The sequence below is a fragment of the Lagenorhynchus albirostris genome, chromosome 2 (genome assembly GCF_949774975.1).
Source record: "Lagenorhynchus albirostris chromosome 2, mLagAlb1.1, whole genome shotgun sequence".
NCBI lineage: Eukaryota > Metazoa > Chordata > Mammalia > Artiodactyla > Delphinidae > Lagenorhynchus > Lagenorhynchus albirostris.
In genome coordinates this window covers 166425873-166445769 of record NC_083096.1, presented here as the reverse complement: position 1 = coordinate 166445769, position 19897 = coordinate 166425873, and the positions used below count along the sequence as shown (strand labels likewise).

The following is a 19897-nucleotide window of genomic DNA, read 5'->3' as shown; positions in this document are numbered from 1 at the left end:
AGGGATTGAACCCGGGCCCCCGCAGTGAAAGCGCCGAGTCCTAAACACTGGACCGCAGGGAATTACCTTTTTGAAATTATTATTTTCTTTTGATAGTCTTAACAACTTCTCCAATTTGCCTCGCACTTTTCACATGCTGAGCCTTTTTCTGATGATGCTCCTGCAGGCCTGAGCCCATTTGTCAGATAAGGAGACGGTGGCCTAGAGAAGCAGCCACACTCCAGGTCACAGCAGAGCTTGGGTCCTCTTTTGAGGTGTCACTCTGTGGCTTCTGAGGCCATATCCCCACCAGGCCGGAGGAGGCTGGAGGCCAGGACCCCTGCTGGAGGTTCCCCCCTGGCCCATGGGTTTGGCTGCAGCTCCGATGTTCCAGGCACCAGCCAGGCTGGGTCTCCCAGGGCAGCAGAAGGGGCACAAGGGCACAAGAGCTCTGACGCCTGGGCAGGGGCCCGCTTAATAAGAAAAGAGTATATGTTTGCAGCTACAAGTTAGACTGGGCATATGGTCCATCCATCCCCAGCTAATTCTGACAGCAGGTCATCTGTAAAATCGTAAAGTTAAAATAGTGCAGTCATTACCCACGACCGGGCCAAAAATAACGAGGACCGGAACAGCGCTGTGGACTCAGGCCTGTATTTGCCTGGGGGCCTCCGGGAGCTCTTCCTGAAACCCTGGGCTCCTCCTGGGAAGGAGCACATGGCCTCCAGCCTATCGGAGGTGGCTGGATGGTGACCGGGCCGGTGTGGCAGTGAACCCTACCTCTGTCTTTATTGAGTGCTCTTTGGTTCCGGTTTCTTCAGGGAGGGAGTGGGGTGTGAGAGAACTTATACCTCACTGAAGAGATGAATCATGCCCAGAAGTATGGGCGCGGAGGCAGGGTTCCCTGGAGGGGCAGGAGGATCTCTGCTGGGCCTGGGAGGGGCAGGGAGAAGTAGAATGAGACAGCAGCAACATTGAGCGGGGATGCCCCTTCTCCATACTAGCTCCTGGGGGAGGCAGACATGCGTGGCAGTCCTTCAAGAGGAAAACACACAGCAGGCAGCAGCTTGGTGGTTGTGATATGGCTGTGGGAGGAAGAGAAGGAGATCCATACTCAGGAGGGGCAGAGAAACCCCTGACAGCAGGGACAGGCCCCAGGAGGCAAAACCATGGGTGGGCCCCTGTGCTAAGCACATTACATTTTATTGTCTCATTATCTCATTACATTTTATTATCTCATTATCTCCTCAAAGGGTCACCACAGCCCTGTGAGCTGGAGACTTTTGCTTCTCCCACTTTATAGAAGAGAGAGCTGAGGCTCAGGGAAATTAACTTGCTCAGGCTCACTCAGTGGATTCTAGGATTCAGGCCCTTGCTCTTAACCACTAGGCTATACTGCCTCAAAGAAGGCCTTCCTGGAGGAGGCTGGGTGCGAGGGGTTTCAATCAAGAAAAGGGAAGGGCATTTCTGGTAGAGGGAGCTCCTTGAGCAAAGGCACAGAAGTGGGAAAGTAAATGTAACGTCATGGGAAGAAGCTGTGTCTGATTGGATCATCTGCTGTGTGCGTGCCTGCATGTGTGTGCGTGTGCTTGCGTGCAGGGATATTGGGGGGGAGACGAGGCTGGGCAACCTCTAATTTCGCAACAGTCCTTGTGGGAGTTGCCTGTAGTGCTTTGGGAGCTGGGGTCCCTCTGGTTGCTGTGTGACCTTGCACAAGTCCCATCCTTCTCTGGGCCTCAGTTTTATCATCTGTCAAGTGAGGAGGTTGGGCAGAGGGTCTCTGAGGCTGATGAGTGGCAACCAGTCTACCAGGGCTCTGTTCCAGGAGGCCATAGAAGAGGGGAAGGGTCAGGCCAGGGAAGGAGGATTGCAGAAAAATGCTGAGTATTTCAGAGGTCAGGGGGGACTGGGGAATGTTTTGACAGCAAAGAGGTCGTCTGTGACCTTGGCAAGCTTTGGCCCTTTTGGAATGGAGGGAGCGGAAGTGGATTTGGAGAGGGGCCAGGAAAGGGCTGAGCTGGCGGAAATGGGAGAGAGAAGACGTGAAAATGGGGAGAGGAAGGATGTTTGCTGTGGGGCAGGGATGGGTAATGAGATGAACAAGGCCACCCCTGATGGATTGGTATTGCCAGCCAGGAGCCTTTTATTGAGAAACAGTCCGAAGCCTTTAAATCAGAGGGAATAGGGCTGCAGTTGATTAGCAATGTCTGCCAAGGACACAGGCGACAGGCATGGCAGCACATAGTCTGCCGCCCTTGCTTAGAAGAATATTGAGTTGAAAGTGGTGGTCCAGGCATCTCCATACAGAGAGGAAGCCTCAGGAATTAAGAATTATGGGGGGAAATACCTCTGGCTCTAGGAACTTCTCCATGACCTTTTGCTAAACTGAGGGTAGTTTGCCTCATGGCAAGATAGCGTTCGCCTGATGGTTAGGAACTTGGGCTTTAAGTGTCAAATAGACAAATAATTTGGCAAATTACTTGTCCTTTGAGCCTCAGTTTCCTCCTCTGTGAAATGGGAATGAAAGAATGCCAGCTTGCGAGGTAGCCGTGAGTGTTAGAGGTAGTGGTAAGAGCTGCTGCTTTGTTGTTACTGTAGCTCTGTTTTGCCCTGACGGTGGCAATATTCTTGGTTTCTTTGAGAGCAAGGCCCATGTCTGAGTTGCTCCAGGGTTCCCATCACCAAACCCAGGACTGGGACACCTCGGGGACTTTCTGATTCTCTTTGGAGGATCAAATGAAATAGACTCATGGTTGATGGGACAGAGGATGGGGTCACTTTGGGGTCTTCTCAGTGGGGGTTGGCTTCATGTGGGGTGGAGGCCTAAGGGCAGAGGCTGGAGGGCAGTGGTCCAGGGTCCAGAGCTGAGGATGGGGTTGGGGCGTTGCAGGCCTGAAAGCCTTGGGGTTGTCTGGGTTCCTTCACTCAGGAATGCCAGCTGCATGCCAGGCTCTGGATGACAGGTTAACAAATTCCTCCTCACCTGGGTCTCAGTTTGGGAGACGAGGTACTCCTGTGAATTCTTGTATGACCCCTCCCACAGTGAAGACCACACTTCCCCTCCTGTCCCTCTGCCTGCTCAGGGCCCTCTCTCATGTGGGTGGGGTGAAATGGAGGCCTCTTTCCAACTCTCCCTCCTGGTCTGTTTCACCACCCAGTGAGCCAGGCTCATCCCCTCATTTCCCAACCTTCCTGACCTCAGTCGTGATCAGAGCTTTCAGAGGACCTTTCCCATGTGTCCTGCTGTGTGCTGTTGCTGTAGCCCAGGCATTATTAGTCTCAAAGAGGAGAGGGGCCTTCCCCAAGACCATGCAGGTGGGGGGAAGCAGAGCTGGGATTCGAACCCAGGTCTTCCGGATTCAGTGGCCTTCCTATGATGGTTTTTGAGCAGTCACCTCCCCCTTTCCCCACTAAGCCTTACCCCACGCCCACCCTCCTTGGGCTGCTGTCTCTTTCCTGGTCTCCCTCCTCCCTACCTTTTGGTCTCTGTGGCTGTGCAGATGGAGGAAAGCAGGCCAGGCTGGGGCCATGGGAACCACCCAGTTTTGAATTCTGACTCCAACCCTTTCCTCATTGTATGTGGCCTTTGTCTGATGACTTCACCTCTCTGAACCTCAGTTTCCTAATCCGTAAAGTGGGAATAACACCCATCTCACCGGATTGCGTTGAAGATTCAATAAGAAAATGGCATGGTTTGCCCTCAGCAAGTGTTAACATTGAAGTTAAGAGTTTGGGCTTCGGATTTGAAAATAAGAGTTTGATTCTTGGCTGTTGCACTTGCTGGCTCTGTGGATTTGGTCATGTGATTTCGCCTCCCTGGGCCTCAGTGTCTTTGTCTGTAAATGGGTATGATAAAAGTGTCTGCCTCATAGGTCCTCATGAGGGTCAATGAGAAGATTTTATGTAACACTTCCTACCATGGTGCCTGGTACGTACTAGAAAATGTTATTCCTTTATTAAAGATAAAAGTAATGATAGATGGGGGGACCCCAATGTCCCTGCTGGGTCTTCCTAGGAGACGGGGGCTGCAGACGCTGCCGCTGTGGTGGGCCCTGCCCAGCGGGGTCTGAGCGCCTGTCCTCCTGTGCCCAGAGCTGCCCGAGAACTGGACAGACACTCGGGAGACGCTGCTCGAGGGCATGCTCTTCAGCCTCAAGTACCTGGGCATGACGCTGGTGGAGCAGCCCAAGGGTGAGGAGCTGTCGGCCGCCGCCGTCAAGAGGATCGTGGCCACGGTGAGCCCAGTCAGGGTGGGGCGTGGGAGCACGAGGAAGGGGTAGCTCCTTCTGGGGCTTGGGGGGTCAGCACCCATCCCCTGCATATCACCCTGACTGAACGTGTTACAGCTGCCCTGCCCCTGCGTCCCCCCGCGTCCAGCTTAGAGAGTCGAGAGGGCAGCCGTTGGGCTGGCAGGGTCCGGCCAGTGTCCTCCTCTCCAGCTGCTGTGGCCGTGGCCTCTCTAAGCCTCCCCTCCCTCAGCTCAGGCCACCGGCCGAGGGTTGGTAACTTCGTGCCAGGGAGGGATAGTGGGAGGGCTGCTGGCACCCAGCCACTTGCCCTGTGGCCTGAGGGACTGGATTTCCTCCCCAGCTCTGAGTGAGCACGTGCCCTACGAGTTCGCCTCTCTTGGTGGTCTCGGCCCCCTCTGCTCAGGCCCTGGCAGGCCTCCCGTGGGCCTCGCGTCTGGGGCTTAGAGCAGCTGGGTGTAGCCCACGAGGGTGGGTCCCAAGTGGGTAGGTAGGCTCCTCTGACCCACGTCTGCCCCAAGGCCAAGGCCAGTGGGAAGAAGCTGCAGAAGGTGACTCTCAAGGTGTCGCCACGGGGGATCATCCTGACTGACAACATCACCAACCAGCTCATTGAGAACGTGTCCATTTACAGGTACGCTCAGCATTGCCCACATTCAGTCTGCTGCTCGGGGCAGTGGATGGAGTGCTTTGTCTGAATCCAGACCCTACCACTTCCTATCTGGGTGACCTTGGGGCCTTAGTTCCCTCATCTGTGTGCGGGGTTGGAAGCAGGTCCCACCCGGTGTGCGGTTGTGAAGCCCTGGATGCCCCGCGCCTGGCTCACAGTGAGCGTGTGGCTAATGGCAGTTGCTGCTGCCATTATCACTAGTTGCAGCCGGCCTGGGACACCCCTGCCCCCCACCCCACCCCCAAGTGTGCTGCTGAGTCAGGCTTGGAGCAGAGAGCTGCACAGTCACTGCCTTTTTCGCTGGGAATGCAGCGGCTCAGCTCTGGACATCTGGCCAGGTGTCCAGGGAGGTCTCAGGCAGAGTCTGAGGCCAGAGTGTAGATGATCTCTGTAGAGGGTGGGCGCTGTTCACAGGGCAACAGGCCCAGCCCTTGGAGCCTCAGGCTGTCCCCGCCTCTCTCTTAGCTGGTCAGTTGTAAAATTTCAGAGCTGGAAGAGACAGGCAGCTCAGGTCCATTTTCCAGGTGGGGTAGCTGAGACCCAGAGAGGGAATTGCCGAAGGCCACGTGGTGAGATAGTGGCCGAGCTACACCCAGGACACCGAGGCCAGAGTTCTCTCAGGCCTCTCGTCCCTGCACTCTCTTGCCTTGTCTCCGAGCAGGTGGCTCAGCTGGCTGGAGCAAAGCCAGTACTGGGGTTGGGGGGTGGTGGTGGGAGGGTGGATGTGTGTTGAGGGCGTGGTTTTAGAGTTTCTAGCTGGTGTCCAAGTACCTGCTCTGCTGAGGTCTGTGCCGGGTGAGCAATCAGACCCAGCCCCTGCCTTCAAGGAGCTTCCAGTCTAGGAGGGGATGGAGCAGAGGACATGGGAGATAGAGTATAAGTGTTTCCCAAGAGGGCAGAGAAGGAGAGGCCTGCCTGGGGAAGCTTGGGAGGGCCTCTCACGGGAGGAGGCGCCTTGCTGGGGCTTGAAAAATAGGATCTAGTTGAGTGACACCGAAGACCCAGGGCATTGAGGACAGGAGGCTGGATCCCCTGGGTTGGAGAAGAGGCAGTTGGGAACCTGGCACCCCCTCCTTCTGCCCATCTGGGGGTTTTAAGTGGTGATGATCCCTTTGTCAACGCCTGTGATTGAAACTGGGGCCGCATGAGGTGAGGGCGTCTGCTGAGCTGTCCCACCCCTGGGCTGCCAGCTCCTCTTCTGATTGGGATTCCCAGGATGACTGGAGACAGCGGGGAGGGATCAGACAAGGGGGGAGAAGGTGTTTCAAGAGGAGGGAGCTGCTGTGTCTCCCTCCTACGCCCCCGCCCTACTCCCAGCTCCTTTTCCCCTGGCCACAGCTCCAAGAGAAGCTGTCATTAGTCTCAGTCACCCTGGGAGAGATGGGCCTGTAACTCATCTGACCTGTGCGCAGGGGTGTGATCAAAGGGAGGGCAGGTGGGGGACACTCAGGTGAAGGGCATTGTGGGCAGGGTAGTGTCCTGCCCCCCTTTCCAGCTGGTTAGCACAAACTCTTAAGAGGCAGCATGGCAGTGGTTATGGCCTCCGGAAACTAGCCTTGTGGTCTGAGACTCTTAGCCTTAGTATTCTCACCTGATAAGTGGGGATAGTACTAGAACGCATCTCAGAGGGAAGTGAGGTGATATCTAGAACATTGCCTGGTGTACAGTAAGGGCTCACCTACTACTATTTAGGGATGTGGCTCAGTAGAGGGGGGATGTGCCCTTCCTCCAGTCTTTTTTTTTTTTTTAATTTATTTATTTTTGGCTGTGTTGGGTCTTCATTGCTGCATGTGGGCTTTCTCTAGTTGCAGTGAGCAGAAGCTACTCTTCATTGTGGTGTGCGGGCTTCCCATTGCGGTGGCTTCTCTTGTTGCAGAGCACGGGCTCTAGGCACACGGGCTCAGTAGTTGTGGCTCGTGGGCTGTAGGGCGCGGGCTCAGTTGTTGTGGCGCACGGGCTTAGTTGCTCCGCGGCATGTGGGATCTTCCCGGACCAGGGCTTGAACCTGTGTCCCCTGCATTGGCAGGCATATTCTTAACCACTGTGCCACCAGGGAAGCCCTTCCTCCAGTCTTTACCACCACTCCTTCTTGCCTAGCCTGGGTTTCCCCACTCTCCCGCACCCCATGGATGGCCCAGGATGCTAGGCCCAGAGTCCCACCCTGGTGGAGTGGGATGGCAGGCTTTCTGGAACTCAGGGGAGATGCTCTAAGGGGCTTTCGGGATGCAGTCAGGCCCCTGTGCCGGAGTCTGGTGACACTTGCCACTTGCCTTTCAGAATCTCCTACTGCACAGCAGACAAGATGCATGACAAAGTGTTTGCGTACATCGCACAGAGCCAGCACAACGAGAATCTTGAGTGCCACGCTTTCCTCTGCACCAAGCGGAAGATGGTCAGTGGGGAGAGGCTGGGCTTCAGCAGGCTCTAGCCTCGCCTTGGCAGCCCTGCCTTGGGGTCCCTGACTGGGGGGAAGGCAGGACCCAAAGGTGACATCAGTTAAAGAAAGTCTGAAGTCCCTGGGAACCTCAAGTGGGTGCTGAAAGCTGAGGGCACCGTGTAGGGCTACAGTCGGGTGGGCCACCTGTCAGGATGGGCTGCCCTCGGCTGGCCTGTGGGCAGCGACAAGCCCTCGTTCCCAGTGAGTGCCCTGAGCCGCTTCCTCTCTATAATGTGATTTGATGGATTTGAGATCTGGGGCGGGGGTGGGGGGGGTCTCCTGTCACTATAAGGTGCAGGGCCTTATAGGGATTAGTCTCTAGAGACTGGTGATCAGAGGTGCCCAGTGTGAAAGGCAAAGGCGAGGGCCCTCAGAGGACCCGGCTCGCTGTGGCCGGAGAAGGGAGGGAAATGGCCATATTTTGGTACCTACTCTGTGCCTGTTTCAGTGGTAATCTTTAAGGTACCGTCTCATTTCTCCTCGGAACAACTCTGCAAGGTGGGCGCTGTAACTGCGTTCATTGTTTTTATTTTTATTTGTTTTTTATTTTTTGTTAAAATTTTTTTTATTTTTATTTTTTTGCGGTACGCGGGCCTCTCACTGTTGTGGCCTCTCCCACTGCAGAGCACAGGCTCCGGATGCACAGGCTCAGCGGCCATGGCTCACGGGCCCAGCCGCTCCGCGGCATGTGGGATCTTCCCAGACCGGGGCACGAACCCGTGTGCCCTGCATTGGCAGGCGGACTCTCAACCACTGCGCCACCAGGGAAGCCCTTATTTTTATTTTTTATGAGGAAACAGCCTCACAGAGGTCAGCTCTCTTGCTGAAGATGATGTAGCTAGCTGTCATCTAGCAGAGGGTGCCGTTAGCTAGCAGAGGGTCTAAACCCACGTTTCTTCTCTCCCTGCGTGGCTGTGAGGAGCCAGGAGTCCCTCACCCCATTTCCAGGATGCCCTGACACATCTAGGTGGGACGAGCTGGACCTCAGTGGTCTCTGGGCTTTTGTCTTGAACTTCGTGGCAAGCAGCTGGAGGGAGTCAGCCTTTGGCATTGAAGTTTTTGTTTCTGAGGCCCCCGAGATCTGAGCATCCGCCCTGTAAGGAGGTTCCCGACATTTATTGATTTAGTATTGGCCTCTGTTAACCTCTGTGTGCGAAGCCCAGAGCCCCAGTTCCTGTGCCCTGTGGTCCTTGTAGCCAAGGAGACAGGATCCGTTCCCCTCCCCATGTCATCAAGGACATATCCAGGACATCACAGTCTGAAAGTGACCCCCGCCCCGCCCAGGCTTTCTGCTACCCTTCAGGGCCCTCTTCTCCAACTTCAGAGCCAGTGGAGCATCTTCCAGTCTCCCTCTCTGCTCTGTCATCACATTGCTATTTCTGACTCTCACCCTCCTGCCTCCCTCTCATAAGGTCCTTTGCGATTGGGCCCGCTGGGTAATCCAGGATAATCCCCCATCTCAAAGTCCTTAACTTAATCACATCTGCAAAGTTCCTTTTGACATGTATAGTAACATTCACAGGTTCTAGGGATCAGAATGTGGACATCTTACCGGGGATGGGGTGGGGTGGGGTGGAGGGAGTACGATTCAGCCTACCACAGGTCTTGTGGGAGGAGCACTGTAGGAGGAGACAGACCAGGGGCCTGATCCTCTGTGACCGTGGATAAGACCCTGACCTTCTTTGGGCTGCATGCCATCAGCAGAATGAGGAGGTCACCTCAGTGACCTCCAGGATTGTTCTGAAAGGTCTCAGTTTCTTTTGTGCACCTTGTTTCTTTCCTGCAGACTCGATGTCGCCAGCCACTCACCCGGGGCCTCATGATGCCCTAGGTCCCTGAGCTGCGGTGGCTTCTCCCGTGACAGCCTTGTTCCCACAGAACAAGCTCATTATGTCCCCATTGTTTGTCTCTTCCTCCCCACTGACCAGAGCAGGCACCGGGCAGGGGCAGCTGGCCCTCAGCCATTGCTGCAGTGCAGGGGCTCCCAACATGTAGAGGCTTCCTCTGGGGTGGGGAGGTTGGGGGTAAAAGAAAGTGGATGCTGGCCCAGCGGTTAAGGGAGCCTGGCCTTGGGCCAGAGGACTTTAGACAGGCTTGAACAAAACCCATCTACCCCAGGCCAAGAGGTCAGGTACTGGGGAAAACAGCCAGCCTGCTTGGTGCTGACAGCAGAGCCACGGGGCAGAGGGACGGGCTCCTGCTGGACACCCAGGGCCCAGACTCTTCGCTTTTGGCCTGTTCTCATCTGCATCAGGAGCGACTGGATATTGGCTTGTCCATCTCCAGCCTCTCCCACCTGGCCTCCCCGTTTCAGGGAACCCTGGGGAGGTCCCTTGGAGAGACAGCCCAGCCCAGGGCGGTGTCAGTAGACCACCTGATGTGTGTGGTGTCCTTGTGGCTCCCAAGGCCTCAGCTGTGCCCAAGCTGCCAGTGTGTTACGGCCTTGTGGTCTGGCCATGTTGGAGACCTTGAGACTCTCAGGGCGGAGTGGACGTCTCTGAGGAGGAGGCAGGAGGTGAAATTGGTGCCTCAGTCCACATCTCCACATCCCGCCTGCTGGCAGGTCCCTCCACGTGCTTGCTGCTGCCTGTCCCAGGCTGAGCTCTGTGTCGGGCACTGGGGACCCAGGGTGGCCGTGAAGATGCGAACCAGGCAACGGGAGAGAAGAGCCGGGATTCAGTAACGGGCATACAGGGAGCTTGGTTCTCAGGCGGAGGTTATTAAGTCACTCTGGAGGTGGCACATGAAGAGTTCTCAGAGGAGACATTTTGAGGTGGGCTTTGAAGGATGAGTAGTAAATAGGAGTTTGCCAGGCCAAGCAAAATGGGGCAGGGTGGTGAGAGGGTGGGTGCACTCCAGCACAGGAATCAGCACGTGCAAAGACACAGAGGTGCAAAGTGAAGTGGTATGATTGGGGGTTGGGGATTCAGATGTCACCAGAGCCTGGGTGGATGGCTAGGTAGAGTCAGCCTCAGGGGAGCCTTGAATTTGCACGCTGACGTAGCCCTCAGTCGTTCTGGCCAAGGGCCCAGAGCCTCCACATCCCCACCCTTCCTTGCTGGGCTGCCTGAATGAGCAAGAAGCCTAGGACCCACCCAGATCGAGGGGCAAATGGGTCCCTTTCTGGATCACCCACCAGTTCAGCTCAGCTCAGGCAGCCCAACCGCCTGGCCTCTCTTTCCCTGTGGCTTCTATTGGGCATGGCCAGGATAAGGTTCTGTACAAAGAAGTGTTTCCATCTGCCCACCTGGGAGCCCTCAACCAGCACTTCAGCCTCTGGGCTCTGAAGTGAAGGTGCCGTTGCTGGCATCGGTGGGGAGCCCAGGGTTGCGGTACAGGTGGGCTCCCTAATTCCACCTGGAGTCGGGCGCGGCAGGGCTATTCTCCCTCCCAGGCCACTGGCATTCCTCAGGTCATCCTTTTGTGCAGTGATTTATGCTTCTGGGCAGCAGGGCTGTACAGGGCACCTGGCCCGACTTGGTTTGAGAACCTGGTTGGGGTCCTGGATTCCGGGGTCCTGGCCCAGCTCTGCAGCCCTAAGCTAGACCTGGTCCCCGTGAGAAGCTAACAGCCTGGTTACCCAGAACAAGACAGGGACGTCAAAAACTGGGCAAGGCAGTACCTGGTCAGGGTAATAAGACAGACCCAGAGGCCAGAGGCACTCAGGAGGGGCAGGCTCCTGGCCTGCGGAGTCAAGGAGGGCTTTTCGGTGGGCAGGCCTGAGCAATCCTTCCATCGCTAGTGCCTAGATTCCTGCAGTCGCCCAGGAAAACGGGGCCCACCCCCTCCCAGTCTCTGCCCAGCCTGGGCTTTCAGCCACCTGCATGCATCTGCATCTTGAGTTATATTGGGTTTAACTTGCAGCTCAGGACTTCGGGGTGAAAGGGTGGGGATGTATGCAAATGAAAAAGCAGATTTATGCAAAAACAGTGTCAGGCTTGTGCCCTCAGCTTTCCTGGAGGCAAAAATAATGGCGTTCCCATCTCCCTGCCACACTGGGTGACCAGCCCTTGCTTGGGTGTATAGTGATCTGACTCTGGCTGGTAATTAGCCCATATATTTATTTCATGGGCAATTCTCAATGGTAACTGGGTCTATTAAACTTGATCCAGACGTGACAGCTTAAATTGTAAACAGCTGTGAAGAGTTTCATACTTAATTACCATATTTAAGTTTTGCCATAAAGCGCCCGTACTTCCATCAAAAATGTAAATGACAGAGACATTCAAATGAGATTTTATACTTCGTGAAATTTAATTGGCATGGATCAGTCAGCTTGTTTAGGGATTTTAAATTTTAAAAAAGTTTTAAAGGCAGTAGCCACAGATTCATTCCTCAATTAAATTGAGTTGTCTGGCGGAGGCGAAGGGAGTGGGGCCGAGGCGGGTTAGGCCTGAACGTGTCGTACTCTTGAAAGAGTCTGGCGGCTTTCTTCCCCAGGCCGAGCTTGCAGAGGACGCTACATGTCGCTTCTGGCTACAGTTGCGAGCTCTGGGACTTCCACTCCCAGAAGCTGAGCTGATTAACTCTGAACTGGAATCAGAGAGGAAAGGGCTGAGTTGAAGGTGGGCTAAGGGTAGGTCCTGGCTGGAGTGTAAGGCCTCAGGAGACCTGACCCTGGGCAAATGCAATTCAGCCACCATCCTAGACACCCCTGGAGGGCTCTGGGAATCAGGGGTGTTCAGAGTCGATGCTTGCCTTCAGGGAGCACCCAGGTGGGGTGACACAGGCATGTGAGCTGGTGACGCTTTCATATGCGTGACACCAGAGAGAGGTAGGCAGGGCTGTGGAAGCCCAGTGCCTGTGACGTGACATGACGTGACGTGAGAGAGGTGGTGACATTTGAGTTGGGTTTGAAGGAGTAGATGGGAGTCCCCCAGGGGTTGAGGGACAAGGTGTGGCCCTTCTTTACAGGTGGGTTATGGCACTGGATGGTTTTAGTCTTCTGCCCTGGGCCCTCATTGACATATTGCGCCTGCCAGGAAATGTAGAAGCCTCCTACTGCCTTTCTGGCATTCAGTTATAAGCCCCTCTGGCCCAGCATAGTAGTAACCAGAGTCTAACCTTTGCCTCTGCAGCTGTGGCTCATTCAGGCAGTGGCGGGGCCCTTTCCAACTCTGGCTTTTCTGTTCTCTCATTTTAAGGACTAAGTTACTGTGTGCAGTCCTCAGGTAATTAGAGAGGACTTCTCGGAGGAAATAAGCCTCACAGTTACTTGCATTTAGGGGAACTCAAAGGCAAAGGAAAAAAGTAGAGGTGAATAGCCATTGCCAAGGTGGGGACTGGAGTACCCGTGGGAATCTTGGCTGGGCTCCACGTAGTGAAGAGGGGGCCCAGCTGCCTGGGGAAGGTGTGACCTCATTACCTCAGCTTTGGTGGTATGGGAGGGGCCAGGACTCTGCCTCCACCAATCAGGCATTCCAGAGCCTGGGACAGCCAGGGTGGGCCTGGCCTGGAGTCCCTGGGCCTCCAGTTGAGACTTGCGTTTACCTGCCTAACACTGTACCCCTCCCCCGACCCCACTTCCTGTTTTTCAGGCCCAGGCTGTCACCCTCACAGTAGCCCAGGCCTTCAAAGTTGCTTTTGAGTTTTGGCAGGTATCCAAGGAAGGTGAGTCTTGTTTGCGGACATGGTGGGTGGGGTGTGCAGGGGCGTTGAAGGCGACCAGCAGAGCAGTCGGGGCGGGGAGGATGGTAAAGGCTCTGGAGTCAGGCCTGGACTGGTCGTCCGCTTCATCGCCTGTCTGGTTTGTGGCTTTGCACAGGCCCCTTCACCTCCGAGCCTCAGTTTCCCCATCTGAAGAATTGGGAGCAGTTGTCTCCCTCCCCCAGGGTCCTTGTGAGGATTAAGTGAAATATGCAGAGTTCCTTTTCTCCATTCTGGAGACCTAACACCTGCCCCCTGAGATTGGCCACAGCCTACCCCTTGCCCAGTGATGGCTAGGGATGGAGTGCTGGGGTCGGGGGCTCCAACGCGCTGTGCCTTGGTCCCACAGAGAAGGAGAAGAGGGAGAAAACCAGCCAAGACGGAGGGGACATCCTGGCGGGGGGCCGCCGAGACAGCACCCCTTCGCTGAAGAGCCGTGAGTCTTGGGCGGGGGAGGGGCTGCATGGCATGGGACCCTTCATCCAGAGGGCCCCCCTCCCTCCTGGGCTGGGGTAAACTCCTGGGTTTTTATCTTTGTTTTGGTGTTAAATAAATAATGCTTGTTTATTATAGAGAAATTAGCAAATGCAGGTAAAGGGGGAAAATTACTTGTTTTGGTGCATGTTCCTCCAGATATGTCCCTGTACAGGTATATAAATCTGTGTATACATCTCTCCCTATACACTTTACATCTTGTTGTGTGATCTCTTAAAAAACTTAATACCTGTTGTGAATATGGGTTTCAGCCTAAACCATGAGTGGGAGAGAGCTTCCCACCCTGTGGGCAGCTGTCCAGCTGCTTCGGGAGGTGCAAGGTGGGGCTCTGGGTGGTCTGGGTGGAAAGGGCTGGAAAGGCCATGCCCAAGGAGGGAGTCGGGACCAGGGTAGCCCAGGAGGCTCCAGGATGGGGCTGGGAGACAGGAACCTCCTCTCCTCCTGACGCACCTGACCCCTCATAGTGGTCGCCACTGGGAACCTGCTGGACCTGGAAGAGACAGCCAAGGCCCCACTGTCCACGGTCAGTGCTAACACCGCTAACATGGACGAGGCACCGCGACCTCAAGCCTTAAACAGCAGCAGCGTTGTCTGGGTGAGTGGTCGTGTGGCCTGGGGACCCCCCAGGATCCAGTGAGCCTTGGCCTGATCCCTGGATGAGGCCTAAGGCAGCTCCAAGGTGCAGACCCTGCAGCCCGTGACTTGCAGGCCTCCAGGAGGGCCTGACCCAGCCCAGCAGCCAGACCCAGGGTAGGGGATGAACAATGTCCCCTTTGAACCTAGGGCTGCGTCCCCAGCAGCCTTGGCTCCCGGCACAGCTGTCTCCTCACAATGCCTGGCCTCTTGGCCTGAGCATCCATGGCTCTGCCCACTGCAGGACCAACCAAAGGCCCCCTTGTTCTCGGCATGGGCACTTCGCTCCTGAAGCCTCTCGGCCCCCTGAACGAGGAGCCTGAGACTCAGGCAGGCAGCCTGGCCCTTGACTCACTCTGTGACCCGGGGCAAGCACTCTGACCTCTCTCTGTCTCAGCTTTTTCACTTCTTTAGTGATGATGATGACCTCTGCCTGCAGAATCTCCCAGAGGAACATAATTTTTTAATTTAAAAAATTAGAAATTTTTTTCATTTGGAAATAATTTCAGACTGATAAAAAATTACAGAAATGGTACAAAGAATTCCTGTTCCTCTTCATACAGATTCCTCAATTGTTAACATCTTACATAACCACGTTACAAAGATCAAAATTGTTAACATTTATGCAACGCTTATATAATCTACAGACCTGATTCACATTTCTCCACTTGTCCCTCCAATGTCCTTTTTCTAGTCCAGGATCTATTGCAGAATGACATGTTACTTTACTTGTCATGTCTCTTTTTTTTTTTTTTACGTTTTTGCAAAATCTTTTTTTTTAATCTGTATTAGAGTATAATTGCTTTACACTGTTGTTTTAGTTTCTGCTGTACAACAAAGTGAATCAGCCACATGTATACATATATCCCCATATCCCCTCCTTCTTGCATCTCCCTCCCACCCTCCCTATCCCACCGCTCTAGGTTGTCACAAAGCATCAAGCTGATCTCCCTGTGCTATGCACGTCTCTTTAATTTTAAAAATCTGGAACATTGATGGACTTGAAAACCTATCAAATCCCATTGCCTGTTGGGGGCCACCCAGTGTCCCCCAAGCAGGCACTGCGAGCCTGTCGTCTGCAGTCTGGGAACCAGCCTTGCCACCTGCCCGTCCTCCCGGAGGCTGTGGAGGGAGCCTTGCCCATTGTTTTCCCACCTAGGCTGTGGCATTCCTGCCATCAGCTATCCCTTGTGAGCTTGGAATTTGGGCTCAGCTTCTGAAAGTGGATGAAAGCTAGAAAACCTTCTTCCCATCCTCCCTCTTGGAATTTGAAAGCTGTAGAGGTCGTCCGGTCCAACCCCCTCATTTTGTGGAAGGAAAAGCTGAGTCTCAAAGAGGAGCAGTGACTTGCCTAAGGTGTTGCTGAGTCGTGGCAGAGCTGGGAATTGAACCCCCAGGTCTTTAGGCACCTAGGTGCCCTTTCTCCTGTCCCACATCCCAGGTTTGGGTCCCTGTGCTGAGATGCTGGTGGCAGTAGCCAGGTGGGAGGCCTGCCTGTGCCTGTTCCTCTAGGCGCCCACCAGACTCCTACGCTTGTGTGCCACGTCCCTATAGCTTACCCAGGGCTGGGACAAGCCCCGGCTGCGAGCACGGGCTCCCCCTCTGAGGGTTCTTATCTCCTGCTTTGTTTTCCCCAAGGAGCTGGATGATGGCCTGGATGAAGCATTTTCAAGGTAACGTTAGGTGGGCTCCTGGTGCTGGGGGAGGAGGCCTGGCCCTTGGGGGTTGGTCTCCAGGGCCCTTTGCCATGTCTGAGAATGTGAACTCTGACCTTCCCCAGAGCAAAAATCTCAACTCAGATACCTCCAGGGGTGGGGAGCTCACTATCTGGCTAGGTCTGCCAGAAAGTTCTTGCTGTTGAATCAAAAGCTATTCCTGTTGACCGCTCTACCACAGGTTGAGCTGAACTGAACACACTACAGCTCAGGTTGGCTTCCTCTTCCTACACCTGGTGTAGCCTTCAAAAATGGGCTTTTCTGCAGGCTTTGTTCCTTCCAGAGGTTTTGCATTTATGGAAAGGGGCAGGGAGAAGGCAGTGGTTTTTTTTTTGTTTTTTTTGTTTTTTTTTTGCAGTACGCGGGCCTCTCACTGTTGTGGCCTCTCCCGTTGCGGAGCACAGGCTCCGGACACGCAGGCTCAGCGGCCATGGCTCACGGGCCCAGCCGCTCCACGGCATGTGGGATCTTCCCAGACCGGGGCACGAACCCGTGTCCCCTGCATCGGCAGGCAGGCTCTCAACCACTGCGCCACCAGGGAAGCTCAAAGGCAGTGTTTAATTAAGCCCATGGAGCATTACGTAGAGGAGGGATGTGAGTCCCATTAGGAGATATTTGGTCTAACCAGAGGCTGGTGGCATTTCCCCCTTTTCCAGGGGCCATCTCTGTCCATGGCTGCCTTCAGCTTGGGGACACGCCACCAAGAAGGCTGGCTGAGGAGAGGCCTGGGCAGCTCAGGCTTCCGAGCACTGGGCCCTGGTCAGCCAGGCCTTCCTTTCTCCCTTGGGACCCTCAGCAGCCCCCTACAGCCCTCCCCCGCTTCCCCATCCCCTTCCTGCCAGAACCAGTGGAAACCTCTCGGTGCAGCCCAGGTCGGGGGAGCGGCGTGTGTGGCCCCTTCATGATTCTTTTTACCATCTTCCCAGCTTCTCTGGCTGACTACAACCCCCTTGTTTGAAGGAAATCTTTCATTCACTTTTTCCAGATTACTAAATTGTCTTGTGCCCTTAATGAACAACTTGGAAAATCAGCAAAGCGTTAAACAGGAAATAACACCATCCCATAATCCCACAGCCCTGACTTTGGGGCTTAATTCACGCTAATCCTATACATATACATTTTTTTGCATTGATCAGCTCATCATATTTGCATTTGGGGATCCTGATTTTCACTTACTGCTGGTGTATCAGGAGCATTTCTCCAGGCTGTTAAAAACTCCTTGTAAACACCTCATTCACTGACTGCCTCATGTTCTTTTAAGGACATGGGCCGTAATTTATTTAACTCTCCCTATTCTTGGTACGTTCAGTTGTGCCCCTTTTTGAATTTACTTTGTGAACAGCACTGTGTTGAACATAGTTAAAGCCAGTGGTCTTCCATGGTTGCCCCAGGCTCGCTCTCACGCATGCCCCTCTCTGCGCTGGCAGCGCTGCCCTTTCTCCTCTTTCCTGGCATTTCCTGATGGAGCTGTGGACGGTGTGGGTGCCCCAGCCTCTCCGTGGTGGGAACGCCACTGCCTGCCCCACAGTTTTCTGAGCCCCTTGACCCTCAAGGGTAGGCTCTCTGGTTAGAGGCGCCACCTCTACTGACATCCGGGTCTTGCTTCTTTGGCCATGTGTCCTGCCGTTTTCCCACCCACGTCCTCTCACTTCTGACCCTGGTGCTGGCCAGGCTGGACCAGCTCCTCGGGGCCCCGCCAGCCCCTTGCCTGGGCCTCCGGCTCACACAGCTCTGCCTTCCAGGCTTGCCCAATCTCGGACGAACCCTCAGGTCCTGGACACTGGACTGACAGCACAGGACATTCATTACGCCCAGTGCCTCTCGCCTGTCGACTGGGACAAGCCTGACAGCGGTGGCGCCGAGCCGGATGACCTCTTCAACTTCTGAGGCCTGGGGCTGGCGGGACACGTGACAAACCAAAGCCACCCACGTCGGGGGCGGGGGCCAGCTCCAGGACCCCCAGCCAGTGTCCTTCAGTCGGCAGCGCTGTCAGTCTGCAGATGAGAGCTGCAACCAGTCAAGCAGAGGGAAGGAGAGATTCTTTTTTAACCCAGTTCTTTCTCTGAGAACTGAAAGATGCCTTGAATATTTATTCAGTGACTCCTGGTTCAACTCAGAAGCTGGTTGTGCATCAGGCGCGAGCGCAGTGTTATAACCAGCTTTCTGCCCTCTCTTGAGCGAGCTCTGCTCCACTGTGGGTGTCAGGATGGTGGCCAAAGCATTTCTTGTCCCTTCTCTTCAAGGGCCCAGATTTCCCTGGAGGTGCCCTTGCTCCTTACTGAAAGTAGTCGGATCGTTCATTTCTGTCATCCTTTGAGCACAGGAGGGCGACACAGCCGCGGGAGGAGACTGTGACATCCAGCCCGCCTTCCGTGGGGGGCCCAGCGGGCCGGGGCTTGGGCTCCTGGCCCTGGGGGCTCTCAGAGACAGAGGGGCAGCCCCTGACCAAAGACAACACGTGGCAGGCACTTTAAAGCACACACAGCAGGTGTGGCCCCCAGCTCCTCGACGGTGCTGTGTTGCGTAGAGCTTTCTTTCTGCCCTTCTTCCGAGAGACGAGGCCCAAAGTCCCCGGCGGTGCTTGGAACCGGTGTAACTGGCTGCCCTGGACTCCCAGAGTCTGCCTGCGGCCGTGGGGTCATCTGTGTGACCGCCTCCTGCAGAGCTCCCATCCCGCCCTTCCCCCTCCACGTGGATGAAGTTTTCCCGCGCCGCTCTTTGGTCTGAGCCCCACCTCCCCGTACTTCCTGAGATAGTGCGTGAAACCTAACACCTAGATTTGTTTGCGAATGTTTGGTTGCCAGTTTCTAGATGAGGAAACTGAGACCACGCGCGTGGAAGGGGTAGAGTCAGGAGTAGAACCCAGATCTGATGCCAAAGCTGCCTTCTCACCCACACCTCTCACAACTCGCACCTCCTTTTTTCTAGCTTTGTTGTCCTCCCAGGGACCAAAAAGCCCCAGCTATTTTCTGACCAAAATGTGTTTCATAACAAACCATCTGGTGCCTTTACTCACGTAACTGGCATGAGCCTGTGTGCCCTGCTAGCTGTCTCGCTGTTGATTTCTGTGGAAATGGAAGTGTTTGAAGTCTGCTAATTCAGAGGGTGAAACAGAACCAAACTTCATAAGCATCTCGCTGTTCCTTCCTGATGCTCCGACCCCAGGTCGGGGACGTACCAGCAGCAACCTGCCTTCAGAGTCTCCCCTCCTCCCCTTTCACCCCCATGGGGCTCCCAGCAAAGCCGCCAGCACCTTCTTCATCCTCAGGTGCCTCCCAGCCTGGCTTTACCAAGCTAAAGTCTCTGGTGATGGTTGGAGCAGGTTCCACCAGACCAGGAAACACACCGTTTCTTAGAATCTACGTATCTAACTAATCATCTGAATCAAAACACAGAGACAGGAGTGCCTGGGTGAGAGGTGGGGTGGGATTGCCTTTATCAAAATGTAAAGATCACTTCCGTTCCCTGGCCCAGCTCCTGCACCCCCGCTGCCCACCCCAGATCTCCTTGGTATTGGCCCCTGTATTTGTCGTGAGGCAGCAGGGCTTGGGCCTGACACAGGCCACCCTTGGCACGAGGGTCCAGGAGACCTGAGAAAGGCTGTGCTGTGTTTGTGTGAGTCTCCATGGGGCCTTCATCTGGTCTCTGGCCAACAGTGGTCAGTGTGCTCCCCTTGTGTCTTCAGATAAGTTTTGTTGTGCTTTACTTTGTGTTGCTGTAAAGGAAGTTCTAATGAGGAAAAAAAAAAGTAATAAATGTTCTCTTTTTGAAATACAAAGAGCACGTGCGTGGAGTGTCGTGGTGGCCACGTAGGAGCATGGCCTTGGGCAGCCCCTGCCCTGGGTGGTTGGAGCAGTGGTGGCCACAGACCCAGACATGGGGGATAACAGTCTGTGAGGGCCCCCTTTCCACCAGGCAGATGGGTTGTGCAATGAGGTCATCTCTGGATAGCTTAGTGAGCTCAGCACTGGAGAGGCCTCTGAAAACCTAGGTCAAGGCCTCCTAACCAGGGTCTGTGACCCCTTAAAATGTACATTATACGTGTGGCCACACATACATTTTTCTTGGGGATGGT

At 54.9% G+C, this 19897-nt stretch overlaps 1 protein-coding gene across 7 annotated transcripts in view; it reads left to right on the top strand.

The window, feature by feature from the left end:
- The window catches only part of LDLRAP1 (low density lipoprotein receptor adaptor protein 1), a 47493-nt gene that overhangs the window by 4548 nt on the left and 23048 nt on the right, over positions 1-19897 (top strand). For 2 of the 7 annotated variants that reach the window (XM_060141014.1, XM_060141020.1), the window contains exons 2-9: positions 4072-4214; positions 4748-4860; positions 7174-7288; positions 12871-12943; positions 13329-13415; positions 13939-14069; positions 15746-15780; positions 17565-19600. In XM_060141014.1, coding sequence (XP_059996997.1) covers positions 4072-4214; positions 4748-4860; positions 7174-7288; positions 12871-12943; positions 13329-13415; positions 13939-14069; positions 15746-15780; positions 17565-17709 — 842 coding nt within the window. In that variant the 3' untranslated portion in view covers positions 17710-19600. Of the gene's footprint in view, positions 1-3994; positions 4215-4747; positions 4861-7173; positions 7289-12870; positions 12944-13328; positions 13416-13938; positions 14070-15745; positions 15781-17564; positions 19601-19897 lie in introns of those variants that run through there. The other 5 variants (XM_060141018.1, XM_060141016.1, XM_060141015.1 and 2 more) reach the window with 4 other exon arrangements.